Below are 13901 nucleotides of genomic sequence, written 5' to 3'. Positions count from 1 at the left end.
AGATTATTTTGACGGGGACCAAGCCAACTAGTCGTTATTTTCCACTTGGAGGATTTATCTATAAATTAGAGGTCATTTGTGTCTCAAGCCAACTGATGTTTGGCTAGTGTAACTTTGTAAAAGATGATGTGAAGCTACTGTAATGCTGGGAACGTTTTGATAATCATAATAAAAGACTTTGGGGTGTAGTTCATGGTGTCTTTGTCTCGCTAATTTATGGTATGTGCTGGGTACAGACATTCCTATATTGTGCTTTAAAATTTAATTGAATTGTTATTTCATTGTAGATGATAAGAACATTCTATTGGTAAGTTTTGGGATTGTCTTAGGTGATTTGATTCATTGTATGTTCTAACGGTTTATTATTCAGAAATATATAATGTTGGTAGGTGGTAAGCCCTTGGGCTCCAAGTTCACAAACTGTGGGCATAAGTTGACTATGTTTGGATTTTGAATGTTTTATTTGATTGTCTAACTTTGTGAAGGCTGTGATTTGACATTTATTTTTCGAAATACATCTAGCCATTGACAAAATTTACAAAAAAATTATTCTCAAGCATTCTTCTAAGCATTGTACACATGTATATTTTGTAAATATATTTTGCATAATAAATTTGTAAATTATTTTATTTTCTAACCCTTGTTTTGTAGCTGGGGTTTTCTGGGTTTTTTTTTGAATTTTTGTAAATATTGGGGTTTTGGGCACTTGTGAATTCATTTGTGTGGGTGAGATCCAAAGAAATTTGTTGGATTAGAGCTAGATCTACGCCCTGGAGGGTAAGATCTAGTCTCTAAAATTTTTGCAGGGCCAACTATTGAAGAATTTGCAGTGAAATTGAAGATCTAAAGCAAAATAATTTTTTCAAGCGAGAGTTTCAATTTTTTTTTAGGGTCATGCGGCCCAATGTCAGCACTCTACTCCCATGTGTCAGCCTTTTTTGGCCCTATTCTGCTTGGCCGTGAGCCCTAAAGGCCTCGACCCTCTTGCCCTTCCTCTCGGCCCTCCTCCTTTTGGCCTAGCGGCTTAGCCGCAGGTCTTGTTTAGGGTTTTTTGAGGCCTCAGCCCTAGTTTGCAGCCTCGTAGAGCCTTGCAGCTCCTTCCTCAGCCTGGACGACAGCGTTTAAGGCTTGTTGTGGGCCCACCTAGGCCCTCCCTCCTTTTCCGTGAGATTTTCTAGGTCTCTAGGTCTTATCTGCGGGCCTACAAGGCTTTTCTCCCTTCCCTTTTGCCCTCTTCCTAGCCCTCATTTTCCCTCATTCATCCTCTGGTTGGTCATTTGATTTCTGGACTGAATATTGGTGGGTTTTGTAGGAGAAATTGGCTCAAAGTCTGGTATTTGCAGGTGCTCTAGGCATTGGAATTTTTTTGGAAAATTGGGCAAGTGATCTTCAAGGCCTAGGGCCCAAGGGTTTGATCTCTAAACCCTATTTTCTCTCACTGTTTGCTACAACTCTCTGAATACATTCATAACGGTGACTAAATTTAAATTTAAATGCTCTAAAAATCACATATAAGTTGCCTAAATGCACTAAGAAATTCATGGTATAAGTTTACTAGTCATTTTGTGAATTGGGCATTGTTTCTTGGGCATAAATCTAACTGATTTGTTGACTGAATATCTCTGCATAACAAGTGTGATCAGATCTGATAATTACATCATAAAGGGCTAAAGAATCTAAAATTTCAGTTTGATAAGCTTGTTTTGGCATTTGGCAATTGTTTGGCACATTTTGGCACACATTCTCATATTGGTGGCTCACTGTTTTCACAATTTTCTTACTGCTGTCATAAGTGCATTGAAATCTGATATAACACTGAAAAATACATCATAAGAAGGTTGGTTAGCTTATATTTTCACTTGGCAAGTCATTGGGTGTCTCATTGCTCATATTTGGTTCATACATGCTTGTCATTTTTGGATCTAGAGTGATTTTACTTGCTGCTGTCCTAAAGGCCTAATAATTGCTCATTTGAATGTGACTGGGACATAAGTGACTTAAGAATTTTCATTGCTCATACTCCATTGATAATAATTGTTCCTTGTTTCATGGTTTCATGTGCTATTAAGTTGCTAGCATTGATATTTGGAATCTAACATTCTGTTTCTTGTGAGTTTCATAAGTATCAAAGCTCATATCTTTACAAGCTCACTCTCTCTAAAACACATTGATCTAAATAAAATTGCTGCCTCTTTGAGTAATTATCTCAAGTAATTATCATTGGCATTTCATATTTAATCATTGAAGCAGATAAGTGCTCTAAATTGCCGTCAATTACATTGGTTAAGCATCTCGTGGAAGATAATTTTGTCTTAAGTTGAATTGATCTATTGTTGAATATTGGGACTTGATAATTTGGCACATTTTTGGTGATAAGACTATCTCCCCATTTATTATTAAGTTCTCTTGTCATAGAGGCTAATCATAACTTAAGTACTTAAACATTAAACAATCTTAACCTAAGAAATTACTCATACGCTTTGCACAAACATCCTAAGGCTAGTTGCATTAATAACATACCTCCAAGCATAAGCTTGGTTGATAGACATCTAGGGCCACCCTTTCTCAATTTAGCTTGAGGGATTCAATATCTTTCTAGTGGTTAACACTGCGACCTTGTAGTTGTCAGAGCCACATTCTCTGCAGCGCCGGAGGCATCGGGTGGTTGGAACATAGGGGGATGTATTGTTAATCAAGCTTTTGCTTGCTTCCTGTTGGCTTCCATCCCACAACCTACTCTAAAGATTGGTTCCAAAACAGTTAAGAGGAAGGTCCTACTTAGAATAGGCATATAACTAAAAGTAACCAAGATTCTTACATCACACCTAAGTTTTAGTATTTGCATAGCATATAAGTTAGTGAAGCATCCAGACAACGATTGTCCATCTGGTTATTGGGTCTTTAATAAGCAAGAAGTTGACTCCATAAGGCACTGGTCACACATTTGAATCTAATCTAGTCCTTAAATCTTGCTTAAATTAACCAAGTAGCTAGGCCACTCAATCGTGTCTCCCAAATTTGTTGGTTGCCAACTTGTCCTTCATCTTCACATTTCCATAGGGACTACCCCCCATAGCCCATTGTTGGGAGACAACTAGAACAGAGAGGTCGGGGATCAGAGTGACAATCTCTGACTTGAGTCATTGTCGCAGTCCCTGTACAATCTGAGCGACAACAGGGCCATTAACCCTGGTACGGGAGCCCAAAGTTACTTAGGTAGCATTTATTTCCTTCCAGCTTGTTGGTAAAACCCCTTGGGGAGTCTTGTACTTCCTTCCAGTTCATCTGGTAAATGTGTATGTAACCATACATAACAAAGCTTGTTTGGATGACAAAATTCTGTGTACTATTCATTGATGTGTTGTTGTTTCATGTCCGTGTAATGCTCTGAATATCTTAAAGAAATAAACTAAACAATTGTGTGAAAAGAGAAGGAAATACTTATTACTAATTTACCCCACTCTTAGTGTTTCCAACAATGCCTACACTTCACATCTTTCAAGTTGTGAGCGATCTGTTGTGTAGCATTCGAAGGAGGCTGGATATCTATCGCAACAAATTCCCACAGGCTGTTCTCCTCTAGAATAAGCATGGTGCTCTCCTTCCATGGATTGAAGTCGGATGCCCCTTCCAGTTGATCCTCAATTCTCAAACCACTTGTCATTTGTGTAGATTGACTTGTAGCCACAAAACCCTTGCTGTAAATAAAAGTTTTGTTGAATAAAAATTGTTGTTGTAACCCTTGTTCATTGATATTCCTTTCACAGAGCTTGCTGTCACTTTGATACCATGCTATTTTTTCAAGTGCCAGTTTCAGATTTAATGTCTCATGTAGTTGTGTTACCCTCGTAAATTATTTTACCTAGTAAATGATTTTATCCGCAATAAATAAAATTTGAAAACTACAAGTAGAAAAATTTCTGGCACTTTAACTTAGCAAATAGTAGCGAAAAATATTTTAGTAATTGAGAAAAAATCAGACAAGAGCAACAATTATTTTAACTCTCCAATCTCGCTTTATGAATTTTTTCTCAGAGAAACTATGGGCCCCCTTTCCAGGGGAAATGGCCCACAAAATTACAACAATAAAACCAATATTTTTCTCCGCAAAAATACAACAATCCCCTTCACATGTGTGGCCTTTCTTTTCTCTTTTGTTTCACACATGCAACCTCTCCTTGGCTTTCTGCCATTGAAAAAATTCCCTACTACTTTTGTTCCTCAACCTATGGATCTCCTACTCACCAAATCTGCACTATGGCTCATGCAAATTCTTCAAAAATTCTCTCTCTGAATTTATCATATCTCCATCGTCTCCCATAGGTTCTCTTTATATGTTCTCAATAGGCCAAATCCCTAATCTCTAATGTGATAAAGGGTTAGGATTAAATCTCAGCCTTTTTAAATCAACAATGGAGATTACATTAAGGCACTTAACTAATTTAATTTTTATCCTTATATAAACATTAGCACAAAGTCAACATCAATCAAATAATTAATCAATGTACTTTTCCTAAGTTAAAAACTTAGGAAGGAGATCATATTAATCGCTCCTCTTTAACAACCATCTAAAGAGGACTTCTCTCCTCCATGCAAAGACACCAAGCCTATGTAGAAGACCTTCCGAAGTTATAAAATCAATTATATCCACTTCATAATAAAGTAATATATATGCCTGAAACCTCCAAATAGCCTGGAGCATTCACACCATGGATCTACTCATCTCAACCAGACCATATAACCTTCAAAATTGAAATGATAGGAACTTTGTGAAATAGGGTCCAAATGCCAAATACTCTCCAAGGATGTAATATCAAAAATGGCACTTTATACTCAAATAAATAAAAGCCAAAGTACTAGTGTGCTCCCCCTAAGAATCATGTACCACCACAACATGTTTGAGCACTTAGTCTAGCATAACATAAGAAAAGAGGAATATGTGTAACACCCCCTTGTAGTGATAGACCAATAATATGACACAACCATGCACAATCATTAGGATGGTCAGTATAATGCCATTTCATTACCTCACATCAACATTATCCAACCCCTTGGGTGGCTTGAACCATCAGACATGAACGAAGGTGTAGCACTCTCTAGATGCACAAGTATTCCAAGTCAAAACATGATGAGGTAGCATGCTCCATAACCATCAAATATATGAGGAAGATGATCCATCAATAAAAAAACATGCAACATGAAGAAAACCAATAGAAGACCATGGCCATGACAATCCACCATGGAGAAAGGTGAGTCTCATCGACAAAAATGCCAACCCAATCAAATGAAAGCAACATCTCTAAGGCTTAAGCATATGGTTGTAAGCCAAAACTGTCATGAATAGAAGAAATTCCACGAAGGTGTGCACCCTAAGTCCATCCAAGACGTGGGGAACTTGTTTTACATTGCATTTTACTAATAAATCAGTTAACATTCAAGAGATTTTATGTAAACTTGATATATGCATGTTTTGGATCTAAACTATGTTTAAGTTCATTTCATTTTCAATCTCTTGATTGAGCAGTTATAGGATTTATGCCATAATGGAGATGCTATAATCTAACATGGGTAGGATAAACCAATCTTTGTTGTAAATGAGCAGTTTATATGCTAGCAGACTTGAATGTACGATGCAGAATGTGGCTGATTCACTTTTGACAAGTTTCCCTCATAGGTGTTATTCCAATGTTCAAGGTATCCTTCTTGCCCTTATATCTTAATTTTTGCTTTGTGAGCTTTCCTCTATATTAAATTGCTTGAAATTTGAAGAGCTATTTTCTATTTCACAATTGTCAGAATTTATACTATTTCAATGGATGCTGTACAGAAAACTTGGATACCTTTATTGTGTACAATGAAAGGCGCAAAGTAACCTCATCTGCAAAAAAAGAAAGGAAAGACACAGACAAGTCTTTGCATCAGGTTTCTTCTCAGAACTCTGTCATGTTGCATGTCAATGAATCTATGTTTTAGGCCTTTTAACATATGCTTTCTACTATTGGAAGTATTTTTTCTTAGGAGAAAAGTTTTTATGGTTCAATCATTTTGATATTTATTTATTGGGATAAGACATTGATTTACTTGCTTGATTACAGACTCCAGATGGATCACTTCTTGATATTATGAGGAATGCATATGATCTCCTTATGTCTTGTAATGTCCATATGCATAAGGTGACTTTCACTTATTCTATTTTCCTATTATTATTTTTTGTCATGGTTATCGTGGTTGTATTGATATAGAGGAGGCCTTGCATAGTATTCCATCATCTATGATAAAGGAGAAAAACTAAACTGCATATGCTTAGTTTTCATTATAACCAATCGTCGATTATGCTCCAAATAAAACTATACCATTAGTGAAAATATGGGATCAAAAGCTTTATACATATAACTAGTGTTATGAGAGGGTGGAGTGGGGGCACTTCTTCACAGAAAATCCTAGGAGTGAAACATTTCGGGGGCATCCCATATATAACATATATTTTATATATTATAATGGATATGTAGTAGAAAATATCATGCAGAATGCTAAATTAGTTGCTAAAATGTTAAATGTTTCTGTGGAAGGAATTTTCTTGTTATATGATGGATCTCTTTGTTCTATGAGTATCTGACATATTTGTCAAAAAAAGTTCCATATGAGAACATAGTTTTGAGTGCTTCTTATAGACAAGTACGACATTATTAAGATGCTAGAATGTCAACTATCATTCATCCGTTTATTGACCTTTTAGAACTCAGAAAACATTAACCATCTAGTGGTTACGAACTTACAAAGTTATAAACCATATGGTAGGAATTAAACCATGAAATCCTATAAGCCTTCATGACCAAAGAATTATAATATGCATATAGAGTTTACAAATTAGTTTGGGTGCTTAATTTACAGAAATTAGAAATTGAAAACATTATACTGAGCTAAAGTCTACAGCAAGTAAAAATGTAAAAATCGAGACAAGTTTATTGTCTACTTTAGTGCCCTTTTTGCTTGAGCAACCGTTTCTCTAACTTCTCATGATCTAGGAAGAGCATGTTGATGTTTGTAACTTAACCTAAGTCTAACATAAGAAAAACACATAATTAATTATGTTGACTATTGAGTGAAAGAAACTTAGGAAAAGTAAAGTATTTACTTTAGTGATTATGTTTTAATCTCCACCATTGATCTCTAGTGAGGCGAGATCTATTGTCAGCGGTCCATGACTTTGTAGGTTAGGGTCAGGGATTTAACTCAATGATAAGTTATAAAAGGAAGGCTAAGGAGAGTAGAAAGACACTATACGACAACACAAACCATCGAGAAAGAGTATTTCTTGAGTGAGGAGTGAGATGCCCAAGTGTGTCAGTTTTGAGGAAGGTGTAGGGGTGCAACATAGAAGACCTTGATCAGCTAAGCAAATCAAGCTAGATCTAGGGCTTGATCAACTAGATCAGATCCAGGGTATGTTGTATTTGTAAATTCCTTAGTTGGACCATTATTCTACAAAGAGAGCTCAAGTAGGTTCATGTTATTAATTTAATGAAAAGGTGTTGATTGGGCAGAATTTGTATGTTTCACATGTGATTGAGATTGGTTATGTAATTGTGCTTCCATTGAATAATTGTGTTAAGAACCTCGCTCTGCTTTTATTTAGTAGATCTGTGATAAATTTGCTAGGAACTAATTGCTAGGTGTGAAATTTCCACGATTGCAGCTGCTGGATATTTATCTCCTAACTTATGCAATTTATTTGTCTTTTGTAATTAAGTTCCGACAAATATCGATAAATTCACTACTGCAATCTATTGAAAAGTGTAACTAGGTTCGGTCTTCATAATGACATGTAATTGTGATTTTGTAAATGATAAAAAATAAAATTATTATTGTAAGGCTTGCTTGATGGGTTTCATAAGCAAGGGATTTTAATTTTATATGGCTCCCATTGTGAGCCTTTAGGATTCGTCAAAAAGAGTCAATGTCATGAAGAACCCTTCTTGGTCATGTTACAATGTATTTGAGTCTATAGGATTGTCAAGTAGCCCTCCAAAGACAAGCACAAAATTCTCCTCGCCAAGTTGGCCTCAAGTTAAATTGAAGAACTCATGTCGGCTTCACCTAATGAAGACACACCTATTTGGATGCACATGTTGGCTTATTTATGTAGGACAAACCACTATATATATGTGTGAAGGATCTTCACATTTCTACAGTCATCAAGCTCAGATCTCTCTGAAATTTGGATCACAGTTACATCAACAAGAAAAAGAAACAAGTTGGGATGTCGAAGTACAAAAGGAACTCAGATAGATGAGGAACACAATTCAGACAAGGGTATATATATCACAGTGTTTCGGTGCTGCTACAGTGATGACATTTCGATGGCATTACCGTGATATGTTTCGGTGCCATCTCAAGTGTGTCTATAGTTCGTTGCTTTCATAGTATGCTCATATAGGAGATGATCTTAGTGCTAAGAAGGTCAAAGCGAAAGAGGAGTTAAGAAGAAGTAAAGAGAAGAAGACAGTCAAGAGAACTAGTGTCTTGGTCTTGGAGTGGCAAGTTGCAACAAGGTCAAGGGTCTTGGTCTTGGTATTCGTCAATTGGAATCTCTATAAGAAGAATTTGTGCAGGTTTTCCTCTCAAGGAGTGAGAGGTTTTGGCCTTGGCTGATAGCCTAAATTCCTTGTCTCTTGTCTATTTATGTTCATGCATTGGTAGTTGTTTGTTGAAGAAGAACACTAATAATCTAAGTAGAATAAGATCCTAATCTAAAGTTGTAAAAAGCACTCACAAGCAGTTACTAATGGAAGAGAAATCACCTAACTAATGATGCCCTAGATTTCTCAATATGGTATCCGAGCTAAGGTAACTAAGTCAAGGAAGGGAATTTGATCATGAGACACTCAAGGATCGAATCTCAAGAAAGACACCAAAGCAAGTTGAAGGATATCAAAGTCGAGATCTACATCAAAGTATCAAACCCTAGATCGAAGAAGAAGTTTACACTAGCAAAAGTTTTGGATCACCTAGTCATCATCCACAAAGACCCTCATCAAGTTGAAGAGATCTACAAAGCAAGGTAGCTCAGAGTATAGACATCCGAGAGAAGCACTTCAAGGACAAAGATCACATCATCTTGGAGAAAGTCGAAACCCTAGAAGCATTTCTGTGATCTGCACTCATTCACCACCGAAGAAGTCGAAGTATCTTGAAGGCTAGTTATCCAAAGAAGGCTAAAGGCATTGTCATCATCTTCAAAAGGCTATAAGGCAAGTTCCCTCTCATTGAAGCAAGGACCTCCTTATCCTTAAAGAAGATCATCCGAGGAAGCATCAAGACATCCTCATCAATCACCATCAACAAAGGGATCAAGTTGAAGATTTTATCTTCACTTGACAAGTAAGTACCTTTTCTTCTATAATCTAATATAGTAAAATGACTTCATTTTGCAAGGAGATCTATAAGTTGGTTGGGTCATCAAACTTCCTTGCATGGAAAAGGAGGATAGACATAGTCCTCGAAGAAAATGAAGTCATTGATCATATCAATGGAAAAGTCTCCAAACCATCTGAAGGTCAAGCATTATTTGAATACATGGAAAGGGATCAAAGGGCTCAAGGGATTCTTATGAAATCAATCAAAGGTCCCCTCATTCCCTATATAGCAGGATTGGAGACATCAAAAGAGATATATAGAACTATTCTCTGAAGATGCGACAAGAAAGGTCATATCACTTAGATCTAATCTACATAAATTGAAGGTATCAAAGGATAAAGGGTTATCTTCATAAGATCTCAACTGCGAGATCTGGGAGAGATGTTTTCGGATAAGGAAGTGATATTTTTTGTTCTAAATGCACTAACTAATGAACAAGGTAACAAATGTTTGAGGATAAGAAAGCTATCCCATTCAACAACTTGTGGTTTCTATGCAAGATAGGAGAAGACAGGTTGAGGGAAAAAATGTTTAAGCATTTGTCTACGAAAGAGGAACATAGCTAAGATTCAATGCTATGGATGTAAAAATTATGGACATTACAGGAAATATTGTCCCAAGCTCAAAAGGGACAATAACAAAAGAGGAAGAGAAGAAGCCCATATCACTGAAGAAGTGGAGGAAGCTGAAGAGAAGAAATCCAAGAAAAGAGAAAGTAAGAGATCTCTACTATGACTGAGATAGTCTTCCTCACCAAAGTTCATTTCATAGTTCCTAAGTCTTCTGTTATAGGATATGGCTATAATAAATGATGGGATGCATCGTGGCATCATAGAAGCATTAGAAGCAAGAGCTCGTGACATCACCATAGGGAAACATGAAGGACAACTGGAGCAAAATCTATGGCAGTCAACTATGAAGGTTATAACTCTTGGGAACCTCATTGGAAACTTAAGGAAAGAAAGAAGTCATCCAGGACAAGTCTCATCATACATCAGTAAAAGACGAAACATATGCTGGATAGGAATATGCAAGATCCTCAAGATTCTCTAATGGAATCCTCGTCAAAAGGCTCACCGATCTAGAGAGGAAGCAAGTGTTTCATCAGGAAATCCAACTTGTGGAATTCATGTGATGATTTTATGATGACATAAGAGATGAAGCAGATCAAGGGGTTGAAGCTTTTTTCAATCAACGAAGCTGCTGAAAGAAGCCTAGATGACCTAAAGGTAAATGAGGTATGTATGCTTGTATTCAATATTATAAAGTCATGTCGTATGGTTGCAAGTAACATGGATCACTGATCTATTTGAGAAGCATGATCAAAGGAAAAGGATCTCCTCCTCTGAAAGGATGCAGGAAGGCTTAGGTCACACTTGATGAAATCAAGATAACATGTCCTCATATGAAAATGAGGTGGTTGACAGTAATTAGAGGAACTTTGATTGGAAGTTCTTGGGAATGAAATATGTGAAGAAAGGAAGGAAGAGATTGTGGACTATGCAACCATGGAAAAGGCAATCAACATCTGAGGACTAGAAGATTTGATTAGGAAATCTCTCGGAAAGATATGAAGACTCTGATGGAAGTCTGAAAAAGATGGAGATCCTTGACAATGGATATGTTTGGGAGATATGTCAACATGTATGCAGGATGCTGAGGTAAACTGAAAGATGTCATGATGAAAGACCATCACAAAGGTAATTTTGATTTAAGTGTTCATTTCTTATTTTTGAACAAATATCTGGATGGGCTTATGCAGGACTGCCAATGGAAGAACTGCAGATGTCTTCCAAGAAGACCATGTAGAAGGATCTAAGATCCTTCTGAAGAATCTTAGGTACATTCCTTTCGTAGGAATGAGTACATTCCTTTATTAGAATAGATATGTCCCCCCAATTAAGAGAGAGAGATAGACACATCATTCTTGGCTTCACTGAAAAGAAAGAATGGAGGATTGGGTAAACATTTGGTATCCGATGCTGTTTGAGGATGAGATAGGGCATCCAAGATAAGAGTAGTTGTAGAGGACCAATATTCTTTGAGGATTGGGAATCCAAGATAAGAATAGTCTTGGCGGAACACACCCTGAGAACCCGGGTGGGGTATGTTGTTTATTTGTGTGGCTTGAGAAGTACTCCGAGCCCTAGGGTTTAGGGTTTGGAGGGCAAAGCGCCACAAGGGTCACTTGTGGCCTTGGAACCCAAGTATGGGGTTTTGCACCCATTGGTATTTGGGTCAAAACCATGATGAATTTGAGCCTGGGAAAATTTCAAGTGATAGAGCTTGCTGAGCTGATTCCAACGCTCCAAAGATCACTCGAATTGGAGCTCTAGAAACGAAGCTATGAATTTTTGAAGTTGACAAGTAATTATTGGTTTTCAAGTTAGGTAGGCTTGATGTAAATTATTCCAATAGATGGGTCCCTTCACTAATTTGTGAGACATTCCTCCAAGAATTAGCTCTGAAATTTGGATACCCTAGCTACAGCTAGAAAGGGTCAAGGACAACGTGGGGAGAAGTCTGAAGTGGAAGCTGAGGAGCAGCGTGGGAGAGGTCTGTTTGAAGGCCGAAGTGCTTGGTTAATTGTGGATTTGTTTGGGACTGTCTTAGAGCTAAAGACAGATTCAAAGAAGGTTGTTCTAGGGCCGTAATTGCTGGGCAGATAGGCTGAGGAGCAGAGGGACAAGACATGGCTGTTAGGTGATTGTTTGGGTTAGTTTTGGAGGGGAGTTGCAGCTACAGCAAGCTGCTTTTCTAGGCCGCAGGCCATAGCTAGTAGCTGGAGGAGTTTAAGGGCTGCGTTAGGGAGGACAATCCCTTAATAAGGCAATGTGGCATGGTAGGGCCTTCTCCAAGGTATACCGCTACCCTAGAAGGGCTTATTCGCTGACAACGTGGAGGATTGAGGGCTTTATTGTGTGCCCTAACTAGAATTGCAGGAGCAACAGTGCAAATAGTAGTGACAACGATGTTTTGTGGAGGATTGTCGGTCAAAGAAGTTGACTAGTTTGGATCATGATTGTAGCAGCCTATTGGTGCCATGTGGAGGATTTGCCGAGGAGGTGAAGAGTCTTCCTAGGAGCAGAATTGATAGTGACGTGATTGGGGGCGATTGATTTGATTTGAGGGCAGTGTGTTGGCTACCCAAAGTAACCCTAGAGTAGCAGATAAGAAGGACATTGTTGGTGCGTGATTAGGTGAAGTTTGTAGCCTTATGAGTAGCGCTTTGGTGGATGAAAGAGGCTACTAGAAGTTAGATTGGAGCTCAGGTATTTGCCAGCCTAGAGAGCAGTTTGATGAGCTCGTGAAGTTGCAGCAGAAGTGACTTGCAACATTATTAGGATGTAGCCCTCTTGGAGTTTCAATGTGTGGTTGCCTTGATGGACTAAGGCACTACTAGTGAGCAGCACGAAAACGAAGGATCGACAGGACAAGATACGACACCAAAGTTGCAACGAAGTTTGTCATTGTATCATGTAAACCATAGACTGTTGTATTATTCTGAATTGGTTTAATATAACGAAGATTGGGATTGTACAACATTTGCACAATTTTGTTAAAAAGTGTGTATATCTGTGCATATGTGATTTACTGCTTTATATTTCCGCTATGCAAAGTAGTTAATGGTTGAGATTCTTGGTTTGGTAGCATTAGTGATTTTAACACTCTAACCTAGAGCCAAGGTCGTGGAAATTCAACATATGGTACAAGAGAGACAATGATAGGGGTGTCTATAAATCATTGGTCTTGCCGGCATTGAGCTCAGATCTTATGGAGAGATAGAGCTGTTAGTCAAGGCCTTGCTATGCGATAATGTTGGTTGATATGATGCTATACAGATGGGTTGCGAATCTGATTCTTCTTATGAGAATTTCTTTAGATTGAGAATGACCAAGTACCATTATGAATACTTCCCTAGTTAAGAGGGAGTGTTGAAAAGTGTAACTAGGGTCAGTCTTCATAATGACATGTAATTGTGATTTTTGTAAATGATAAAAAATAAAATTATTATGTAAGGCTTTCTTCTTGGGTTTCATAAGCAAGGGATTTTATGTTTAGATGGCTCCCATTGTGAGCCTTTAGGATTTGTCAAAAAGAGTCAATGTCATGAAGAACCCTTCTTGGGAATGTTACAATGTATATGAGTCTATAGGATTGTCAAGTAGCCCTTCAAAGACAAGCACAACATTCTCCTCTTCAAGTCGGCCTCAAGTTAAATTGAAGAACTCATGTTGGTTTCACCTAATGAAGACACACCTATTTGGATGCACATGTCGGCTTATTTATGTAGGACAAACCACTATATATATGTGTGAAGGATCTTTGCATTTCTACAGTCATCAAGCTCAAATCTCTCTGAAATTCGGATCACAGTTACAACAACAAGAAAAAGAGACAAGTTCAGATGTCAAAGTATAGAAGGAACTCAGATAGATGAGGAAGGGACAATGAGGATCTTTTTGGGCTAATGACAGAAACAT

The 13901-nt window shown here is 37.6% G+C and overlaps 1 protein-coding gene across 3 annotated transcripts in view; it reads left to right on the top strand.

The window, feature by feature from the left end:
- Window positions 1-13901, top strand: part of UGP3 (UDP-glucose pyrophosphorylase 3) — a 216475-nt gene that overhangs the window by 126927 nt on the left and 75647 nt on the right. For all 3 annotated transcript variants that reach the window (XM_089437166.1, XM_089437165.1, XM_089437167.1), the window contains 3 exons: window positions 5603-5694; window positions 5828-5922; window positions 6096-6173. In XM_089437166.1, the coding sequence (XP_089293292.1) occupies window positions 5603-5694; window positions 5828-5922; window positions 6096-6173 (265 nt within the window). The remainder of the gene's footprint in view (window positions 1-5602; window positions 5695-5827; window positions 5923-6095; window positions 6174-13901) is intronic.

This window comes from Pinus tabuliformis, chromosome 5_2 (genome assembly GCF_031772625.1).
Source record: "Pinus tabuliformis cultivar Carrire ecotype Pingquan chromosome 5_2, CPIR1, whole genome shotgun sequence".
NCBI classification, from domain to species: Eukaryota; Viridiplantae; Streptophyta; class Pinopsida; order Pinales; family Pinaceae; genus Pinus; species Pinus tabuliformis.
This window is presented reverse-complemented; position numbering and strand designations above follow the sequence as displayed.